This window comes from Galleria mellonella, unplaced genomic scaffold, assembly GCF_026898425.1.
Source record: "Galleria mellonella isolate WM207_F2 unplaced genomic scaffold, CSIRO_AGI_GalMel_v1 utg424, whole genome shotgun sequence".
In the NCBI taxonomy this organism is placed as follows: domain Eukaryota; kingdom Metazoa; phylum Arthropoda; class Insecta; order Lepidoptera; family Pyralidae; genus Galleria; species Galleria mellonella.
Genome location: NW_026442097.1, coordinates 4046830 through 4065200, shown reverse-complemented (window position 1 = coordinate 4065200; position 18371 = coordinate 4046830). Strand labels below are relative to the sequence as shown.

At 35.6% G+C, this 18371-nt stretch overlaps 1 protein-coding gene across 1 annotated transcript; it reads left to right on the top strand.

Moving 5' to 3' along the window:
- Positions 1-5844: 5844 nt before the first annotated feature.
- Positions 5845-17481, top strand: LOC113523050 (uncharacterized). Its single transcript, XM_026908918.3, has 9 exons — positions 5845-6055; positions 6802-7009; positions 9932-10292; positions 11036-11198; positions 12740-12879; positions 13277-13415; positions 14054-14275; positions 16298-16468; positions 17293-17481. Exons 1-9 carry the CDS (start codon positions 5939-5941, stop codon positions 17413-17415), a joined length of 1644 nt encoding a protein of 547 aa, XP_026764719.2. The 5' UTR covers positions 5845-5938; the 3' UTR covers positions 17416-17481.
- The last annotated feature ends 890 nt before the right edge of the window (positions 17482-18371 follow it).

Here is an 18371-nt window from a genome sequence, read left to right as displayed (position 1 = left end):
GCTACAGTAAACGGTTACCATTAGACGGGCTGTATATTTGTTTGCTACCTTCATGGTATAAAAAAATAAGCACTTGAAAGAGCAACTATGTATTAGGAGGATCAAGAAATTGACTGCCGGAAAATTAATAACCACAAATCCATAATCATTTTTGACGTTACTCAGTTAGGGTATTGGATATCTATAGACGAAGGTTAACAAGTTCTTATTATTGTAATGAATCTGATATTACATAACTATTGATACAATCAGGAATTGAAGGAATAAGCAATGATCGAATTAATCACTATATCCTTATAACTCATTAGGTCAAGTTAGTACCGAACGGTTGCAGTCTAGAGTTAACAAATGTTCTTGAAAGAATGTAAAGCAACCGCTGAAGAGCTATATTGAATACAGTTTTGCTATTGCTCATCAATTTAATCGTCATTTATAATACCAATTAAAAATGTGGTTATAGATTATTGGTGGAGAAGGAAATAAGTAAATGGATTATAAATTTATCAATGTCATGCTCGAAAATTCATAAATACATATATTTGAAAGTATCTGCTAGCGATGTACATTTGTAGTAAATGTTGATAAAATTGTAGGCGATAATCGACGTTGCAAATAACAAATTATCGATTACAACACATCATAGTATGAATCCATTCGGCTGGCTGAAATAAGAGTAGAAATTACCACGAGAGTTTACGAGAGATTATGAAAAGGATAAAAACGACGGCAATTCTGACACAAACTCCAAGACACGACGATGGGACGATTTAAATTCAAATCTTTAATACACAACAAATAAGAATCACAAAGTGAACAAAAATTGAAAAGAATTATACATAGAACATTGAAAAATGAGATTAGGTAACGCAAAAAAATCTGTAAAATATTTTTTTATCAGTTTATTTCGGACTATGCTCCAGTTATCGATAAGAAGCTGTTGCACAGTCAAATTCATTTATTATAGCCAAAAGTCATTACACTAGGTATTTACAATAAAATATTTAATACACCATGTTTTGTCTGGTTCGTGTAGATAAATATCTATGTATATTTTTTATTCTTTTTTTAGCCTTACTCAATGCAAGCTGTATATGGTGTCCGAGTTGGGGGCCTGGATTCCTGATATACAGATATCTGATCTAGTTTAGGGTTCTAGTCTCCCACAAGTTTTACAATGCATTTATACATGTATAGTTGTTTTTTTTTTTCATGTGACTGTCTTTTGCTGTAAAATTTGTGGAGAAAATAAATCAATCTATTATTATTATATTATTATATCTAGCTGTGAATGAAGTACATGTGTGTATTTTAAATTACAAACAACTATGGATGTTATCAATGACGGTAAAATAAATAATACGTAAATATAAACATGTAATTAACACACTTGTTTGTAGATATGATATGAAGTCGATAAAGTTTGAAGGATGGTCTTAACGTCACTTAGATTAAAGGTAACATTGATCGTCCGTATGTTTTAGTTTATATAATTTATAGTATTTTTTCTTTTTTCAAATATGTTTTTAAATAGACTTGTTTTTATTTATGTAGTAATTAAAATCATAAATTTATTATAGTGAGTGCAGTGAATATTGCGAATGTACGCGTATGAAGGTTAATATGTCGCCCTATAATTTTTAGTATATAAAATATTTTTTGTTATTTTGTTTAGTTGTAAATGTTCACTATCAATACTGCCGTGTCTATATGTTATTAAGATCAATAAACAAGAATATATATATATATATATACTCAAAGTATTGTTTTATTCTGGAGTTCCTAATACTATCTATGGAGGGGGGGGGGGGGGACAGGGATTGTATTCTTTGGACAATTAACGACTGATATGATGATAAAACAAATATACAAACATTAATAATTCTTTATATACATGTACAGGTGTGCTCGAAATGGTATTAAGATAGTTTTTTTTTTAAATAGATGATAATGAAATGGTAACCCCGCTTGCGCTATCGGTATGCACTAGCAGGGCACAATGAGGGATGATAGGTGACGACGAAAGCGGGTCAGTTAGCCCATCGTGACGAATTCCACTAGAATTAACTATGATGGTTTCCAGGGGGAACCGCGTGGAGGTCGACCTGATAGGGTGTTTTGCTAGCAATGGGTTCATTAGATGCTAACTAACAATCCCTTATCCTCTAAGGTATGAAAGTAGTAGTAGACAATTTTTGACTTCAGACGCAAAAAGATGGCTATTATAAGTTTGACGTGTGTGTTTGTCTGTATGATTGTTGTGGCAATGTAAATTCCAAACAAATGGATCCATTGTGATGCGGTGTTTTTGTTTGAAAGGTGACGTGATCGACATGGCTCTTAGCTACAATGCATGGAGATTTGTTCAGGTGTTACAACGTCATCAGCTCTTTTCAAGTGATTTCAAAAATAATACTTACAATTGGCTTTTTTTATGGGTGATAATGAAATAGTAACCCTACCCGCGTTATCGGTATATTTATCAAAATCGATTCAGCAGTTTACTTTTTAGATCAAAATTTATAACAATTGAAATCGGGTCTTTTTTGTGGGACACGATGTTTACTACATATTTTTTACTACATATTACCTCAGTTAATGAACATATCCTGATTACGTAGACGAAGTCGAGGGTAAAAACGAGTTAAATATAATGTGACTCTGTTTAAATACCTTACTTGTCAGTAAGTAAGTGTTTGTGCAATATAGCGTTAATTATTAAATTAATAATTTATTTCAGGCACTAACAGATCTATATAAAATGTTGTCACATGACAAAGGACAATATACAGTGACATCTGGTTATGTGAGACATTAAGGAAACTGTAACTTTGTCTTATTTATAGAGGTATTCAAGTTATCCAGTGTCGCAGATATCCAAGTATAAATATGGTTATGGAATGAGCTCCTTGCCGAGGTTTTCCTAAGAGACAACAGCAAGGGGTTCTTCAAAAGGGGGGTAAAGAGGTTTCTTCAGGGTCGGCAACGCGCGTGTAATATCCCTGGTATTAAAGGCGTCTATAGGCTACGGTAACCACTTACCATCAGGTGGGTCGTATGTTTGATTGCCGTTAGTGGTATAAAAAAAAGGTGTAAATAAATATCTGTCTCATTTACAGAGTTTTCCATTAATAGAGGTCAGATTACAGGTATTTTTTTGATGGATGAAAATGGTATGGTAACCCCGCCTGCGCTAACGGTATACGCTTGCGGAGCACCAGTGAAGGGTGATAGATGAGAATGAAATCAGGCCAGTTAACCCATCATGAAGAATTCATCAGGAATTAACCATGATAGTTTCCAGGGGGAAACGGCGAGGAGGTCGACCTGGTTAGGTATATTGCTAGCAATGGGATTCTCAGTCTCCAGTACTAACAATCCCTTTCCCCCCCAGAATACAGGTTAATTTGGCATTTTTTAAATAAACATCTATAAAAATAATAAACATCTGTAAAGCAAAACTAAAACTGAAGGTCATTGGAGGCTCAATATTAGTTAAGCGCGGAATTTGCGGGTAGAATAAGAATAAGTAAGTAACAAATTTAAATACAAAATAGCCCAAGTTAGAGAGGTACTAAATTGATGTTGTCTTAGCTACAGAGGTTTTTTTTAACGAATAATAATGGAATGAGAACCTCGCCTGCGCTAACGGTATACGCTGACGGGACACCAGTGAGAGATGATAGGTGAGATGAAAGGGTAGATCTGTTAGCCCATCATGATAAATACACCTGGAATTCAGCACGATAATTTCCAGGGAAGACCACGTGGAGGTCGACCTGAGATGATTAGATTAGAGATATTGCTAGCAATAGGACTGATAGTCCGCATTACTAACAATCCCTTCCCCTCCTCCCCAGTTACAGAGGTTAATGCATATAATATTTTAGATTACCAAAAAAAGGCAAAAAATCTTGGCATTATCTATATGGTATCATTATATATATGGTCTCCGCAAATCTCAGAGGTTTTAAAAAAACGTTTGCTGTTATTAGCGCCTTGAATAGATTACGTAATTTCCTTCCTGTTACCACCAAAAATGGCGCTTGCACACTCCTTACTCCTGCCCATTCTCGACTCCTGTTATTTAGACCTTACTGAAGAGCAATTAAACAAGCTTGAGCGTCTTCAAAATTTATGTATTCGCTTCACATTTGGTCTTCGCAAATATGATCATATTGTTCAATTTCGTACTCAACTCAAGTGGCTTCCTATCCGTTTTGGTCGTAATTTACATATCCTATCTCTTCTTTACGCGATTCTTTTTAACTCCATTGTTCCTGATTATCTTAAAGACCGATTCGTGTATCTCAGTGAGGCCAATGGCCATACTTCACGCTGAGTCAACAACCTCCGTCTCAAATTTCCTACTTACTCCAATTCCCTTTATTTTAATTCCTTTACTGTGTAGGCAGTTTGCCTGTGGAACTCACTACATACCTCTGTTCGGTGCGCTCAATCTCTCGCTACCATCAAAACCTCTGTTAAATCCTATTATCTCTCTCTTTAAGTACTATTTTCTCGTGTTCTGTCTTCATCTTCTAGTGTCACTCTTTCCTGCTGTATGTGTGCTTTTAAGTTTGTGTATGTTTATGTATGTATTTGTTTATATATAATAGTGCGCCACCTACCCTTTGTTTTTCTTTCTTTTTTCAATGTACTCTACCCAAAGGTTATCTGGAAGAGATAGCTTAGCGATAAGGCCGCCTTTTGTATCATTTCTCATTACAGTTAAATGTATTTACTATTACTATATTCTTTATTGCACTTGTAAATTATATTGTTAATGCATTTATAAATATTGTGAGCAAGGGTGGACTTATCTCTGACAGAGATATCTTAGTCAACCCAATGCAGTTAGAAAACATGTTGTTAGCGTCCCACTTAATCAAGTTTCACTCTATATATATTGAATAAACACAATATCCTTTACCGTTTGGATTAAAATCTGTAACCCAATATTTTATTACTGGGCAGTCAAACTGTTCCTGGATATTTTTAATAATAGTATTGCTACTATCTATAATTCTGTAACGAAAACTTGCTATTTTTTTTTCTTAAAACAGCAAAAGAAATCCGGTACTTTAGCCTGCGCGAACAGAGAGGGGGAGAAGGGATTGTTAGTAATGGGGATTAGTAGTCTCAATGTACTATTGCAATAAACACAAATATTTAATAGATCCAATAATGGATTTATTAAATATCATAATTTTCAATCACATTTCAATCAATATATATGTAGATATCCAACCGGTATGGGTGATATCGGATTACCCAAATTAAATTATTTTCTTTCTAACTACACTCAGTTTCGCTGGAAGAGATCTCTTTCAGAGATAAGTCCTCCCTTGCTAACAAGTTGTTAAACTAATCGTCGTATGTATTGTTTAAGTCTTGTTTGTACAAAGTCTACCAGAGGGAGACTTTGTACAAAAGTCATTTGCTTGGGTACCTCTGTCCCATTCGTGTTTCAACCATGAAGCAAATGTGTTTGTATGGCTGTGTTTCGGTTTGAAGGGTGGGATATGGCGTGAATTTACAGGGTACAGAGGAATAACACCTGAGTCCTCAGGAATGGCAACGCATGGGGGGTATCATGGGCGAATCAGTATATTCTGTTATGTCCATAGTACTGCTCATGTCTATAGGCGACAGTTATCACTTTCCATCAGGTGGGCCGTCAGCTTGTTTGCAATTCTAAGTCTATAAAAAAAAAGTGCAATAAAGAGGAATCCAATATATACGAGTAGATATCGTAACGGTACCAATAAAACCCATGCGTATTGTATAGTGTTGCATCCATAATTGTATGTATATAATTATCATATAGAGTCAAGTACAATGTGTATTCAAGCCAGTCTGCATTGCTTGTGATACGAGACGGTCGCGCGCTCGCCGTTCACTGTAACAATTACAATAAACAGTTTGAACATTTTGTAAAATGATCAGAAACCCTTTGTACGTGTATGGTCCAGATGCAATTAGTGTGCCAACGGATTTGAACTTTGGACAGTTCATTGTAAACAAGTTATGGGAGCAAGAAGACAGGCCGGCGTTGGTATGTTTTTTTTTTTTTTATTTCAATCGTTTTGTATATAATTATGTTGATTTACTTAATCTAGTTATATTTAATTACTAGCTGATTATACAAAGGTTTTTATACGATGCTTAGTTGTCGATATAAAAATTACTTTATCTCTTATCTGAAGTGAACAATATACATATAAAAAGAAATCATTAAAGTCGGTTAAACTGTTTACGGATTTTCAACCAAATTTGAAAAGAAGAAAGTTCTCAATTCGGTTGTATTTTTTTTATTTATGTTACCACACTTTTTAACTGTCCACTGTCAGCAGTGGACAGTTAAAGACATAAGCTTCTTTTTTTGGAGTTTTGCCACTAGTTGCCACACTTGGTTGGCAACTGTAGTTAGGATTTGAAGATGTTTTAAGAGAGAGGCTGCTGCCCATCCCTCGACCTTGAAGTTCCCTTTACATTATTTACAGCGCACAAATAAAAACAAAAATATAGAATTATAGACATATACAAAAAAAAAAGATAAAAAATACATATACAAAAAAAGGAAAATATTTTAAAGAAATAACATATTTTTTTCCTTTCAGTAACACAAAATGGTCACAACTCATTTTACGACTTTGCTCTTAAAAGAACAAAACACTGATATACCTATATGTGACCCTCAAAATTAAAGTCATAAATTTAAATTAGTCTTACATTATTTTGGTTTGGAAATCTATATACATATCAGCTGTTCATTTCATTCGGTTACCTTTTATTTTTCAGATTAACGGAATTAACGAAGATGTATACACTTACAGACAACTCGCTCAAGACACGTTAAATATATCTATCTCGCTTACGCTCAGAGGGTTAAGAAAAGGACAAACAGTGGCGATATGCTCTGAAAATAGAAAAGAGTTTTGGAGCGCTCTCTTTGGTTCGGCTTGCTCTGGAGCTACCGTGACCACTGTCAATCCTATGTATACTGCAGGTATACCTATACCAACTATATTCCGCAAATGATTGTAATATCATGCTTGCTGCTTAACATATCCCTACCTTTACTTATCGTGGAAGGGGAGGGGGTAATTAATTATTTTAACCATAGCTAGAAATATACCTACTCTTTCAAGTGGACCTCCACGCGTTTCAATCGTAAAGCAGTTGTGTTTGCATGGCTGTGTTTCGGTTTGAAGGGTGGGATATGGCGTGAATTTACAGGGTACAGAGGAATAACACTTGAGTCCTCAGGAATGGCAACGCATGGGGGGTATCATGGGCGAAACAGTATACTCTGTTGTGTCCATGGTACTGCCTATAGGCGACGGTTACCACTTTCCATCAGGTGGGCCGTCAGCTTGTTTGCCGTTTTAAGTTGTATATAAAAAAAAAAAAAACTACCGAGTTGATTTCCAAGTGTATTCATCACGATGGGCTAACTGATCTATCTTTTGATTTTCACCTATGATCTCCTACTGGTGCCCCGCCAGCGTATACCGATAGCGCAGGCGGGGTTACCATACCATTATCATCAATTAAAAAATAAAAACACGAGTAATGCAAAATAAAATAGATATGTTATTTTATTATCAATGATCGCATCTGTATTAGTATTTCTCTTATCAATGTAGTTATCACTGCTTTCTTGACGAACGAACGCTCTCAAGATAGGTTATCTTATATTAATAATAACAAATCTTGTAAGCAACTTGTCTAAATAATCTGTCTACACGATAATGTATCTACGTTTAATGAGACAAAGACATATAAAAACGTCTACAAGTTCTGATATGTATATATTTTTTTTATACAACTTAGAATGGCGAATAAGCTGACGGTCCACCTGATGGAAAGTGGTAACCGTCGCTTATATATATGAGCAGCACCATGGACATAACAGAGTATACTGTTTCGCCCAGGATACCCCCCATGTGTTGCCATACCTGAGGACTCAGGTGTTATTCCTCTGTACCCAGTAAATTTACGCCGTATTACACCCTTCACACCGAAACACAGCCATGCGAACACAACTGCTTCACGGTTGAAACACGAATGGGACAGAGGTGCCCAAGCAATCGACTTTTGTACAAAGTATATATAATATAAGTAGATAGATAGATACATAATCAGCATCATAACAGCTTTTAACTATCCACTGTTGAACGTAAGCCTCCCCCTTGGAGGATTTTGCTAGTAGTTGCCACGTTTGAGGCGACGAAGAGAGAGCGAGGGATAGGCAATATCCTCCCCTTTAAAACCCCTGATTTTTTTGCTATTTTACGTAATTTTAAGGCAAAATTTCATCAAAGATTAATGACAACAAGTAATCATATTGTAAAGACTGTATTCCTCACTGCATACCTGACGACTAAAGATTTTATAATGAAATAATTTAAATTAGTATTTTATAATTAATGTGTTTTTTTTTTAAAAAAAGATCATTTTCTCTCTAACTACACTGGGTTGGCTGGAAGAGATCTCTTTCAGAGATAAGTCCTCCCTTGCTAACAAGTCGTTAAACTAATTGTCGAATATATTGTTTAAGTGCAATAAAGAATATATAGTTTGTATAATTAATAATGTGATTGTAAACTATGGGTATATACCTGAAAATAAAGAGATTTATTATTATTATTATTTATTATTAAAACATCTCTAAAAGCCTAACTGCGGTTGCCAACCCGCCTGCCAAGCGTGGCAACTGCTGATAAAACTCCCCTTATGGAGAAGGTTTATGCCCAGCTGAGGACAATTAACGGCTGAAATAATAATGATAAAAAAAATATATTTTCATCTAATAGGTATCTACAAGACAAACCGAAATAAAAAAAAAACCTATCATTTGTACCGCATGTCAGTCAGTGTCTACCTGTCTCTCTCTTCGTCCTCTTCATTACTGAAGGTCGTGTCCTTGAAAGGTGTCTGTTGCCTCTCTTATGATGTTACTCCATTTCGCAAGGTCTCCAGACTCTCGCAGGGCAGCTGCAATTGACAGTCCCGTAAACGGCGGTTACTTGGTCCGACCATCGACTAGTTGATCGTCCGCGTGTTTTTTTCCCCTCTATCTTGCCTACAACTATTAGCTCGTCCAGATTCTCGTAGATAGATAGATACTCTTTATTGTTTCCTTGAAAATATTACAACAGTAAACTTATGATAAATATAAACAATTACAAGAAATAATCACAATGAGAAAACAATTGGCGACCTTATCGCTAAGAGCGATCTCTTCCAGCCAACCTTTGGATGGAGAGGAGTAATTATAAACAGATTGTCGGACTATCTACATTGTCTATCTACGTATACCTATTTTGAATTTGAACTTTGTTATATTACGTGAAACAATAATTATGATTTAAACATGGACTTCAATCGTTATATAATATAAGTAATATTGTCACAATACGAACAGATATTAGATGTATATTTGTACAAAGTGCTCTCAATATTAAATTGTATGATACGTATGTATGATTCTAAAACAAGCATTTCGTCATTAAATACATACTTTTTAATTCCAATTGTATGATAAGATTCTTGTTTAGCTGTGTAGAAAATAGCTATATATATAAATATTTAATTTACCTATATAAAGATATATAAGAAGGTACAATAAAATTAATAAAATTGTTCCTATACATATTTCACTATGGGATACGAATTCAACGATAAATTAGTCTCGATAGTTTCCAGGAGGAACCGCGTGGAGGTCGACCTGTTAGGGTAAATTGCTAGTAATGGGTCTGTTGAATCTCAGTACTAACAATCCCTAAAAACTAACAATCTCCCTCCCCCCCCCCCCTCGTTATATCATACGGTTAGAATACACAAAGGGAGTCGAATTCTCCCTTATTAGACTTAAGGGATAACTAAAACTGGTTTCTTCATGTAATAAAATATTGTTTATTTTCAGGCGAACTGAAGCATGTACTCGGTATATCGAAGCCAAAATATATATTTTGTTCACCGTTCTTCTTCAAGAAACACGCGAAGACACTAAGAGAATTTACTTACGTTAAGGACATAATCCTATTTGGAGATGACAGGCCTGGCCAACTGATCCTCTACAAAGATCTGGCATACCCAACAAATAGTAGTCAATCAGATATCATAGTTGGCAACCGTTTGGCGAGGAACGTGAAGATCGAAGAGTTCCAGGCAGCAGATGTCATCGGTCAGGTCGATGTGCTGTTTATTTTGTATTCATCAGGGACTACGGGTCTACCGAAGGGAGTTATGCTCACTCATCACAATGTCCTGACCTTTTGTAATCTGTTAGTATTGATTTTTTTATGCAACTTAGAATGGCAATCAAGCTGACGGCCCACCTGATGGAAAGTGGTCACCGTCGCCTAAAAAGACCAATAGGTACTGGAATATGTTGTATTTATATCCTTTTTAATATTTTATAAATATGGCAACACGGCCTTAAATGAGTCATTCGCAGTTTGGATGCTGAACGGTTAACACCGGGCTCCGAGTAGCGATGTATTAATTTGTCTGAAGATTGCTCGTTTAGAAGTGAAACACGTGCATATTACAAAATGTGCGTGGACGAAATCGCAGTCGGAGATTGGTAATAATAATAGCTGTCAATCGTCGAGTGTTGCCAGTCGCACGTATACTAATTATAGCAGAAGTAAACAAAGTAACTCTTATGAAATAACCTATTATACCCCAATAAACATGGAATTCCGTAAAATAACACCTTGTTCTGTAAAAAAGAACGAAATTTATGATTTTTTAGTCTTTATTTCACACAAAGTTAAGGTGTGTGTCCCACAAAAAATCGACTTCAATTATGGCAAAAGATTTTGATAAAAAATTTATGGGACCAATTTCTAAGTACATCACTTTAGATAAAAATAATCCAAATTGGTTTATACTTAACGGATTTACATAACAAACATAAAGAAACGCATCCGAATTGGAAACCTCTTTTTTGAAATTGATTAAAAAAGAGATTATAAAGGTAACGGTATTAAACAGTACAAATAAAATATTTATTTATTTCCAGGAGCAAGTTTGGAAATGCAGACTTTAAAGCACTAAGCGTAACCCCATGGTTCCACGCTATGGGGCTCATTGGTCTCATTGCGGGATTTTCTATTGGGAAAACAACGGTATTCCTACCGCGATTTGATGTTGATCTTTACCTGAAGACTGTGGAGAAACATAAGGTACGAATAGATTTAAGTAATTTATAAAATAGAATAATACAAAAGTTTAAAAAAAAATCAAATCTATACATTTGAATAAAATTGGAGTGTCTGTTTGTAATATTGAAATAACCATTTTTTACTACATATATATGAATATAGATGCGGTACATACACCAAAATAACATTTTTTACAACTTTCGTCCGTCTGTCTGTCTGTCTGTCTGTTTGTTCCGGCTAATCTCTGAAATGGAGTCTCTCTCACCAGAGGGAGACTTTGTACAAAAGTCGATTACTTGGGTACCTTTGTCCCATTCGTGTTTCAATCGTGAAGCAGTTGTGTTTGCATGGCTGTGTTTCGGTTTGAAGGGTGGGATATGGCGTGAATTTACAGGGTACAGAGGAATAACACCTGAGTCCTCAGGAATGGCAACACATGGGGGGTATCATGGGCGAAACAGTATACTCTGTTATGTTCACGGTACTGCTCATGTCTATAGGCGACGGTTACTACTTTCCATCAGGTGGGCCGTCAGCTTGTTTGCCATTCTAAGTTGTATAAAAAAAATTGAGATTCTCATTTCGGTTGTATTTATTTTTACACGTATATTTGTTACCTCATAATTTCGTCAGTTATAAACTGATTTGGAAAATTCTTTTTTTTTATTTCTAAGGATATAAATACTTACAGATTGATCTTATAGGAATTTTCTCAAATTCGGTTTAGTAGTTCAGTTTTAAAATCAAAGAATTTGGTTTTGGCATAAATGAAATCGGGTTTTTTTGTGGGACATAATCTTTAATTATAAAGAGTTAATTTTATTTGTCGTCTAAATTAAATATGATTAAAAGAATATGTTATTAACACCTGTATTTATTTAAGTACATACTGCGTATATCTTATATATAAAATTCTCGTGTCACGGTGTTTGTTACAAAACTCCTCCGAAACGGCTTTATCGATTTTTATGAAATTTTGTGTGGATATTGGGTAGGTCTGAGAATCGGCCAACATCTATTTTTCATACCCCTTAATGATAAAGGTGACCCATCCCAAAATATTTTTTTTGATTTTTTGCAATTTTTGCAAAGCATTGAAAAATACACACAACTTTAAATTTTCATCGTTTTACGATCAACCCCTGTATATTAATTGTGATTTTTATATTTTGCAATAAGTGATAAAACAACGTTTACGGGGTCAGCTAGTATTCTTATATAATCTTGAATTTTTCAAATACATAATTATCATCGCCAATTTTCTCAATTTTTATGTCAATTAATAGAATTTAAATTCACGCTGTGGAAATAAATTTCAATAGATCGATAATGGAATTGAGACGTTTCACACTGGAATCGCAATATTAACGTTTAGTACTGGGGGGGGGGGGGGATGAAAGAAAATTATAAAAGAAGAAGCTTCTCATTATGCTCCGATTTTTTTAATACCCTTTATTAATAAGTTTATAATTTTTAGTTGATTATACAACTGACGGAGTTATGAGGTAACATAACTTCTTCTTTTTGAAGCCGGTTGAAAACTCACGATATTTTCATTTCAGATAGTCCGGCTAACCGTAGTACCCCCAATACTGATGGCCGCGTGTAAATCGTCTACCACTTATGATCTCAGTTCAGTTCGTCTCATTGCCTCCGGCGCGGCGCCATTGCAGAACGATGCTATTAGCATAGTGAAACAAAAGTGAGTACCGTAACACACACACATACGCGTACTCGCACGCACATGCACATATACGCACACACGAACGCACACGCACGCACGCACGTACGCACGTACGCACGCACGTACTTACGTACGCACGCACGAACGCACGCAAAGACGCACGCATGCTCTTCTCACTAGCACCATTTTTGAGTAATTATCAAAAAAACCTCCAAATACAAACTTAGATAATAATTTTTAACCTAAGAAATGAAGTGAAGAATGAGAGAAATTACAAATTGAAATATCAATAATAATTAACTATTACGTATCTATTTCGTATACAGAAAATATTTTTACTTCTTATCTATCTACGTACAGAACCCTCGGTGTGTGAGTTCAACTCTCATTTAACCGATTTCTCAAATTGTTTCAGATTTCCCAACGTTGAAGCAGTGTTGCAGGCATATGGCATGACGGAATGCACTTTGGCTGTTATTGTTTCAGATTTCGAAAACTCTACCAATACGAAACCTGGCAGCGTGGGATTAATAGTACCCAATGCTATAATAAAGGTAGATAAAATAATCCTTTTTTTTTAAATACATAATTAATTAAATTAATTAAATGTACATAATCTATGTACATTTGATGACACTTTTGTGGGATTTTTTTATTTGCAAAAGATACTTTTTTAATTATACAGTACTATCATGCCTACTTGTACAACAATTAGTCTATTACCTTAAGGTTGTCTTGAAAAGATTGCTCTCAGCAATAAGACCGCCTTACTGTACTTATACAATTGTATCGTTGTGTTTATAAATTGTCTTGCTTATTTCCTATATTGTATAATGCAAGTAAAGTATACTCATTCATTCATTCATTAAAATAACACAATAATTAATTATGTCTTATCACTAGATGGTGTGTGCCCCGGCATAAAACGGGCAACCCCTTCCTTTCCCGTGGGTGTCGTAACAGGCGACAAAGGGAGGGCGAGAGATGAGCAACAGCGTCCCTCTTAAAATATCTCTAAAAGCCTAACTGCGGTTGCCAACCTGCCTGTCAAGTGTGGCTACTACTGGCCAAACTTCCCTTAAGGGCCTTTCCGTTAAGGGAAGTTTTGCCATGTTCAGCAGTGGACAATTTTAGGTTGAAATAATAAAAAATATAAATAAACTAAGAGGTGATGGTATTCCATGATTTTCAGGTGGTAGATACAGAAACTAGGAAACCCCTAGGGCCTAATAAGCCAGGAGAGCTGTGCATCAAAGGCCCCCTGATCATGAAGGGATACGTCGGGAAGGACAGGAAGGAAGACTTTGATGAAGAAGACTTCTTTAGGACTGGTGACATTGGATATTACGATGAGGACGGTCACTTCTTTATTGTGGACCGCTTGAAGGAGCTCATTAAATATAAAGCATTTCAGGCAAGTTCATAAGTATGTTTTGAAAAATATTGCTCTTGTATTCTAGGATGATATACAGCTTAATTTTAAATTTTCGCGTTTTTGACACATATATTAAACTAGCAACCCGCCCCGGCTTCGCACGGGTTCTTTACAAAATATATAAAATAGCCTATTTTACTCCGAGGAGGTGTAGCTTTCGGCAAAATTAGTTGTGTAGTTTTTGAGTTAAATCGTAACAAACAAAAAAATCAATTATCTTTTCTTACGTTATATATAATATCTACTTACACTACCTAATATTATAACCCCACCTCCCCCCCCCCCCTTCCCCCGCCCTATCGCTGGGTCATTAGGCGTGAGGTCACGGGGCACCGATAAAATCACGGCGACACGAAATAATTTCGTTTCGCATTATATTGATTTTGCTATTTCTCCTAAAGTATTCATTTAATTTGCATGGTGTAAAAGAAAAAATAATATTCATGAAATGCTCAAATCAACTAATTTATTTAAAATGATAACAATTAATACCATATTCGTGTAAATAGCTTTCCAATTACCGCTTTGTAATTGTCCATTTTTTTTAAGTATTAAAATGGATATAGTATGTTATCCTTGAGAGATAAACATATGCAATCGCAGAGTTTTCTGTAGACCTTTCGTTGAAAGCTCCCAGACGCCTTGTTTTTTTCCGACACCTCCAACAAATATTGTTATATTTTAGCCAATGTATACAAAAACTAAACAAGTTATATACTGAAACCTTCCTCGAGAACCGTTCTATCTATTGGTGAATACAGAATGACAATCGGTGCAGTAGTTTTTGAGTATGTCGCGAACAGACAGACAAATAAACGCGTTTTTTATTATTTTATTATTTTATAATATGTAGTGATAATATGCTATCGGGATTTACAGGTAAATAGTATCTAATTTTTATTATCGATCTTTCGACGTTAATACACTTAAGATACGCGACAATTTGTTGTCTTTATAGACGGCTACCACATTCACCGTGGCATTCCATTGCATAAAAAAAAAAAACAACTGATTCAACAATTATTGATTTGCATAAAATTTATTGTATTTTCAACCGTTTCAGGAGTAAGGAGGTTCTCTATTCAGTTGTAACATATCTTTGTTTACACATATGTTTGTTAACTTGTACCTTAATACTAACAGATTTGGAAAATTCTTTGCTTATTTAAAAAGATAAACTTACTTATCTTACTTGCTCGCATAGAAATTTTATCAAAATCAGTTTAGTTTTAAATCAAAATGACTGGTTTTGTGACTGTTTTGTTTGGTAAATTTGTTACTAATATAATATTACTAAATAAACCAGGATCATGTTTTACAAAAATTGCCCACTTCAACTATTTTCGATGTGGGTAACTCAACGAATTTTCTTGCGTTAACTCAGTAACTCAAGCGCACTCGACTCATTGGGTTAACATAAAATTGGGCTATGATACACAGGATAATGAGTCTTAGTATTTTTTTTTTATACAACTTAGAATGGCAAACATGCTGACGGCCCATCTGATGGAAAGTGGTAACCGTCGCCTATAGACATGAGCAGTACCATGGACATAACAGAGTATACTGTTTCGCCAATGATACCCCTCATGCCTTGCCATTCCTGAGGACTCAGGTGTTATTCCTCTGTACCCAGTAAATTCACGCCATATCCCACCCTTCAAACCGAAACACAGCCATGCAAACACAACTGCTTCACGATTGAAACACGAACGGGACAGAGGTACCCAAGCAATCGACTTTTGTACAAAGTCTCCCTCTGGTGGTATATTATATTTTTGGCACTTTGCCCGTTGGCTGAGTGGCCCCGGCATAGAATAGGCCACCCCTTACTTACGAGAGATGGGCAGCAGCGTTCCTCTTAAAACATCTCTAAAGCCTGACTGCGGTTGCCAAACCTCCTGCGAAGCGTGGCAACTACTGGCAAATCCCTTCAAGGGGGATTATGTTCAGCAGTGGACGGTTAAGGGCTGATATGATGAAGATTTTGACTCGTTACAGGTGGCACCAGCGGAAATTGAAGCTCTTTTGCTCAAACACGAGGCGGTTAGAGATGCTGGGGTCGTGGGACGAAAAGATAGGGACAGTGGGGAAGTGCCGATAGCTTTCGTGGTGAAGCAGCCAGGGAAAGAAGTCACAGAGAAGGAACTTCAGGACTTTATCGCTGAGAGGGTTTGTACTTATTTAACTGGAATATGGGAGTTATATAATATTATTTTGTTTGCTGTTTACAGCCAACGTCATAAAGTAGAAAGTTCTCAATTCCGTTGTATTTTGTATGTTTGTTACCTCATAACTCCGTCCGTTGTAAAACGATTTGAAAAATTATTTCTTTTTCTGAAAGGATTTGCTTATAGATTAATCTTGTAAAAATTTTATCAAAATCGGTATAATAATTTAGTTTCTTTAGAAAATAACTCTTAAAATAACTAGTTTTGATTATTGACAAACGTTTTGACTTCACTTGGAAGTATTCATTAGTTTTTTTTTTTATTTTTATTGGCCATGTTACTATATTATATCAAGTAGCCTATCAACTCATATGAATTGAAGACATATGCCTTAATCTATTAAAAACTTATGTAATTTCAAAACGTATTGTCTTATTATTATAATGTGAGTGCATCTTAAAATGATAGATTCAGGAATTATAAGTCGAATTTGATAATTCTAACTGCAAGTCGGTTACATATATTACATAACTTTAGCTTAACTAGTTATAAACGAAAGTTTGTGAAAATGTATGATATATTCCCCCTAGAAATCATTGTAGTTAATTCTAGTGGAATTCGTCACGATGGGCTAACTTACCTGCTTTCATCGTCACCTATCATCCCTCACTGGTGCCCCGCCAGTATATACTGATAGTGCAGGCATTTTTCACCCATTAAAAAAAACTTTTTTGAACAGATTTTTTGGCAGGACGGCTTCACGCGGGTGAAGTCACAGGAAATATATTTTAGGATCTAATTACGTAAAATAATTTAATTTTCTAGTTGTCAAACCCGAAACGTCTCCGTGGCGGAGTCAAGTTCGTGACTGAAATCCCAAAGAATCCTAGTGGCAAAATACTTAGGAGGGAACTTCGAAGAATTGCGAATAGTAACAGCAAACTGTGATATTTATATATTGTACAGTAGAATTAATATAATAATAAAATATTTTTATTAAAAGAGTGTTTCAAATTACATTATTTTATTCATACTTGGTGTCGTAAAAGGCAATTAAGGGAATTGAAAGGTTAATAGACGGACAGGAGCATCCCTTTTAAAATATTACTAAAGTCTAACTGCATTTGCCAATCCGCCTGCCAAGCGTGACAACTACTGGCGAAACTCCCAAAAGATAAAGAGAGGCCAATGTTCAGTAATGATCAGTTAACGGCTGATTTGATGACGATGATTGATAGTTTTCAATGTTGTCCCAAACAGTTTTCACTTCCAACATTCCGTTGTGGACAAAAGTCATTTTTTTATACAACTTAGAATGGCAAACCACTAGGCGTCATGTCGTATAGGGAGATAAAGGATATGGCCTGGGATAGAGCTGGCTGGAGGAAGATGCATGAATTAGTTGCACCGACAAGAGGAAACTCTTAATTGAAAAGAGAGAGAGAATGGCAAACAAGTTGACGGCCTGCCGGATGGAAAGTGGTAACCGTCGCCTATAGACATGAGCAGTACCATGGACATAACAGAGTATACTGTTTCGCCCATGATAATTTGTGTTCACAAAAGTCACTACTTGAGTTTTTTTTATGCAACTTAGAATGGCAAACAAGCTGACGGCCCACCTCATCTCGTCCGTCTTACAACATCACCAAAGCCTAACTGGCTGCCAACTAGCGTAAAAAGCGTGGCAATTGTTGGCAAAACCCCCCAAGGAGAGACCTATGTTCAACAGTGGCTAGATAACGGTTGTATTATCGCCATTATCAGTTTGCCCGGGGGTTGGGGGAGGGAGGGGCGTATAAAATGGTCGTCAGATAATGCACATTACAAGCCATCGTGTACGACGAAGACGGCCTTGAAACTCTTGACGTCATCTATGCATGTGATAACATGACATAGCAATA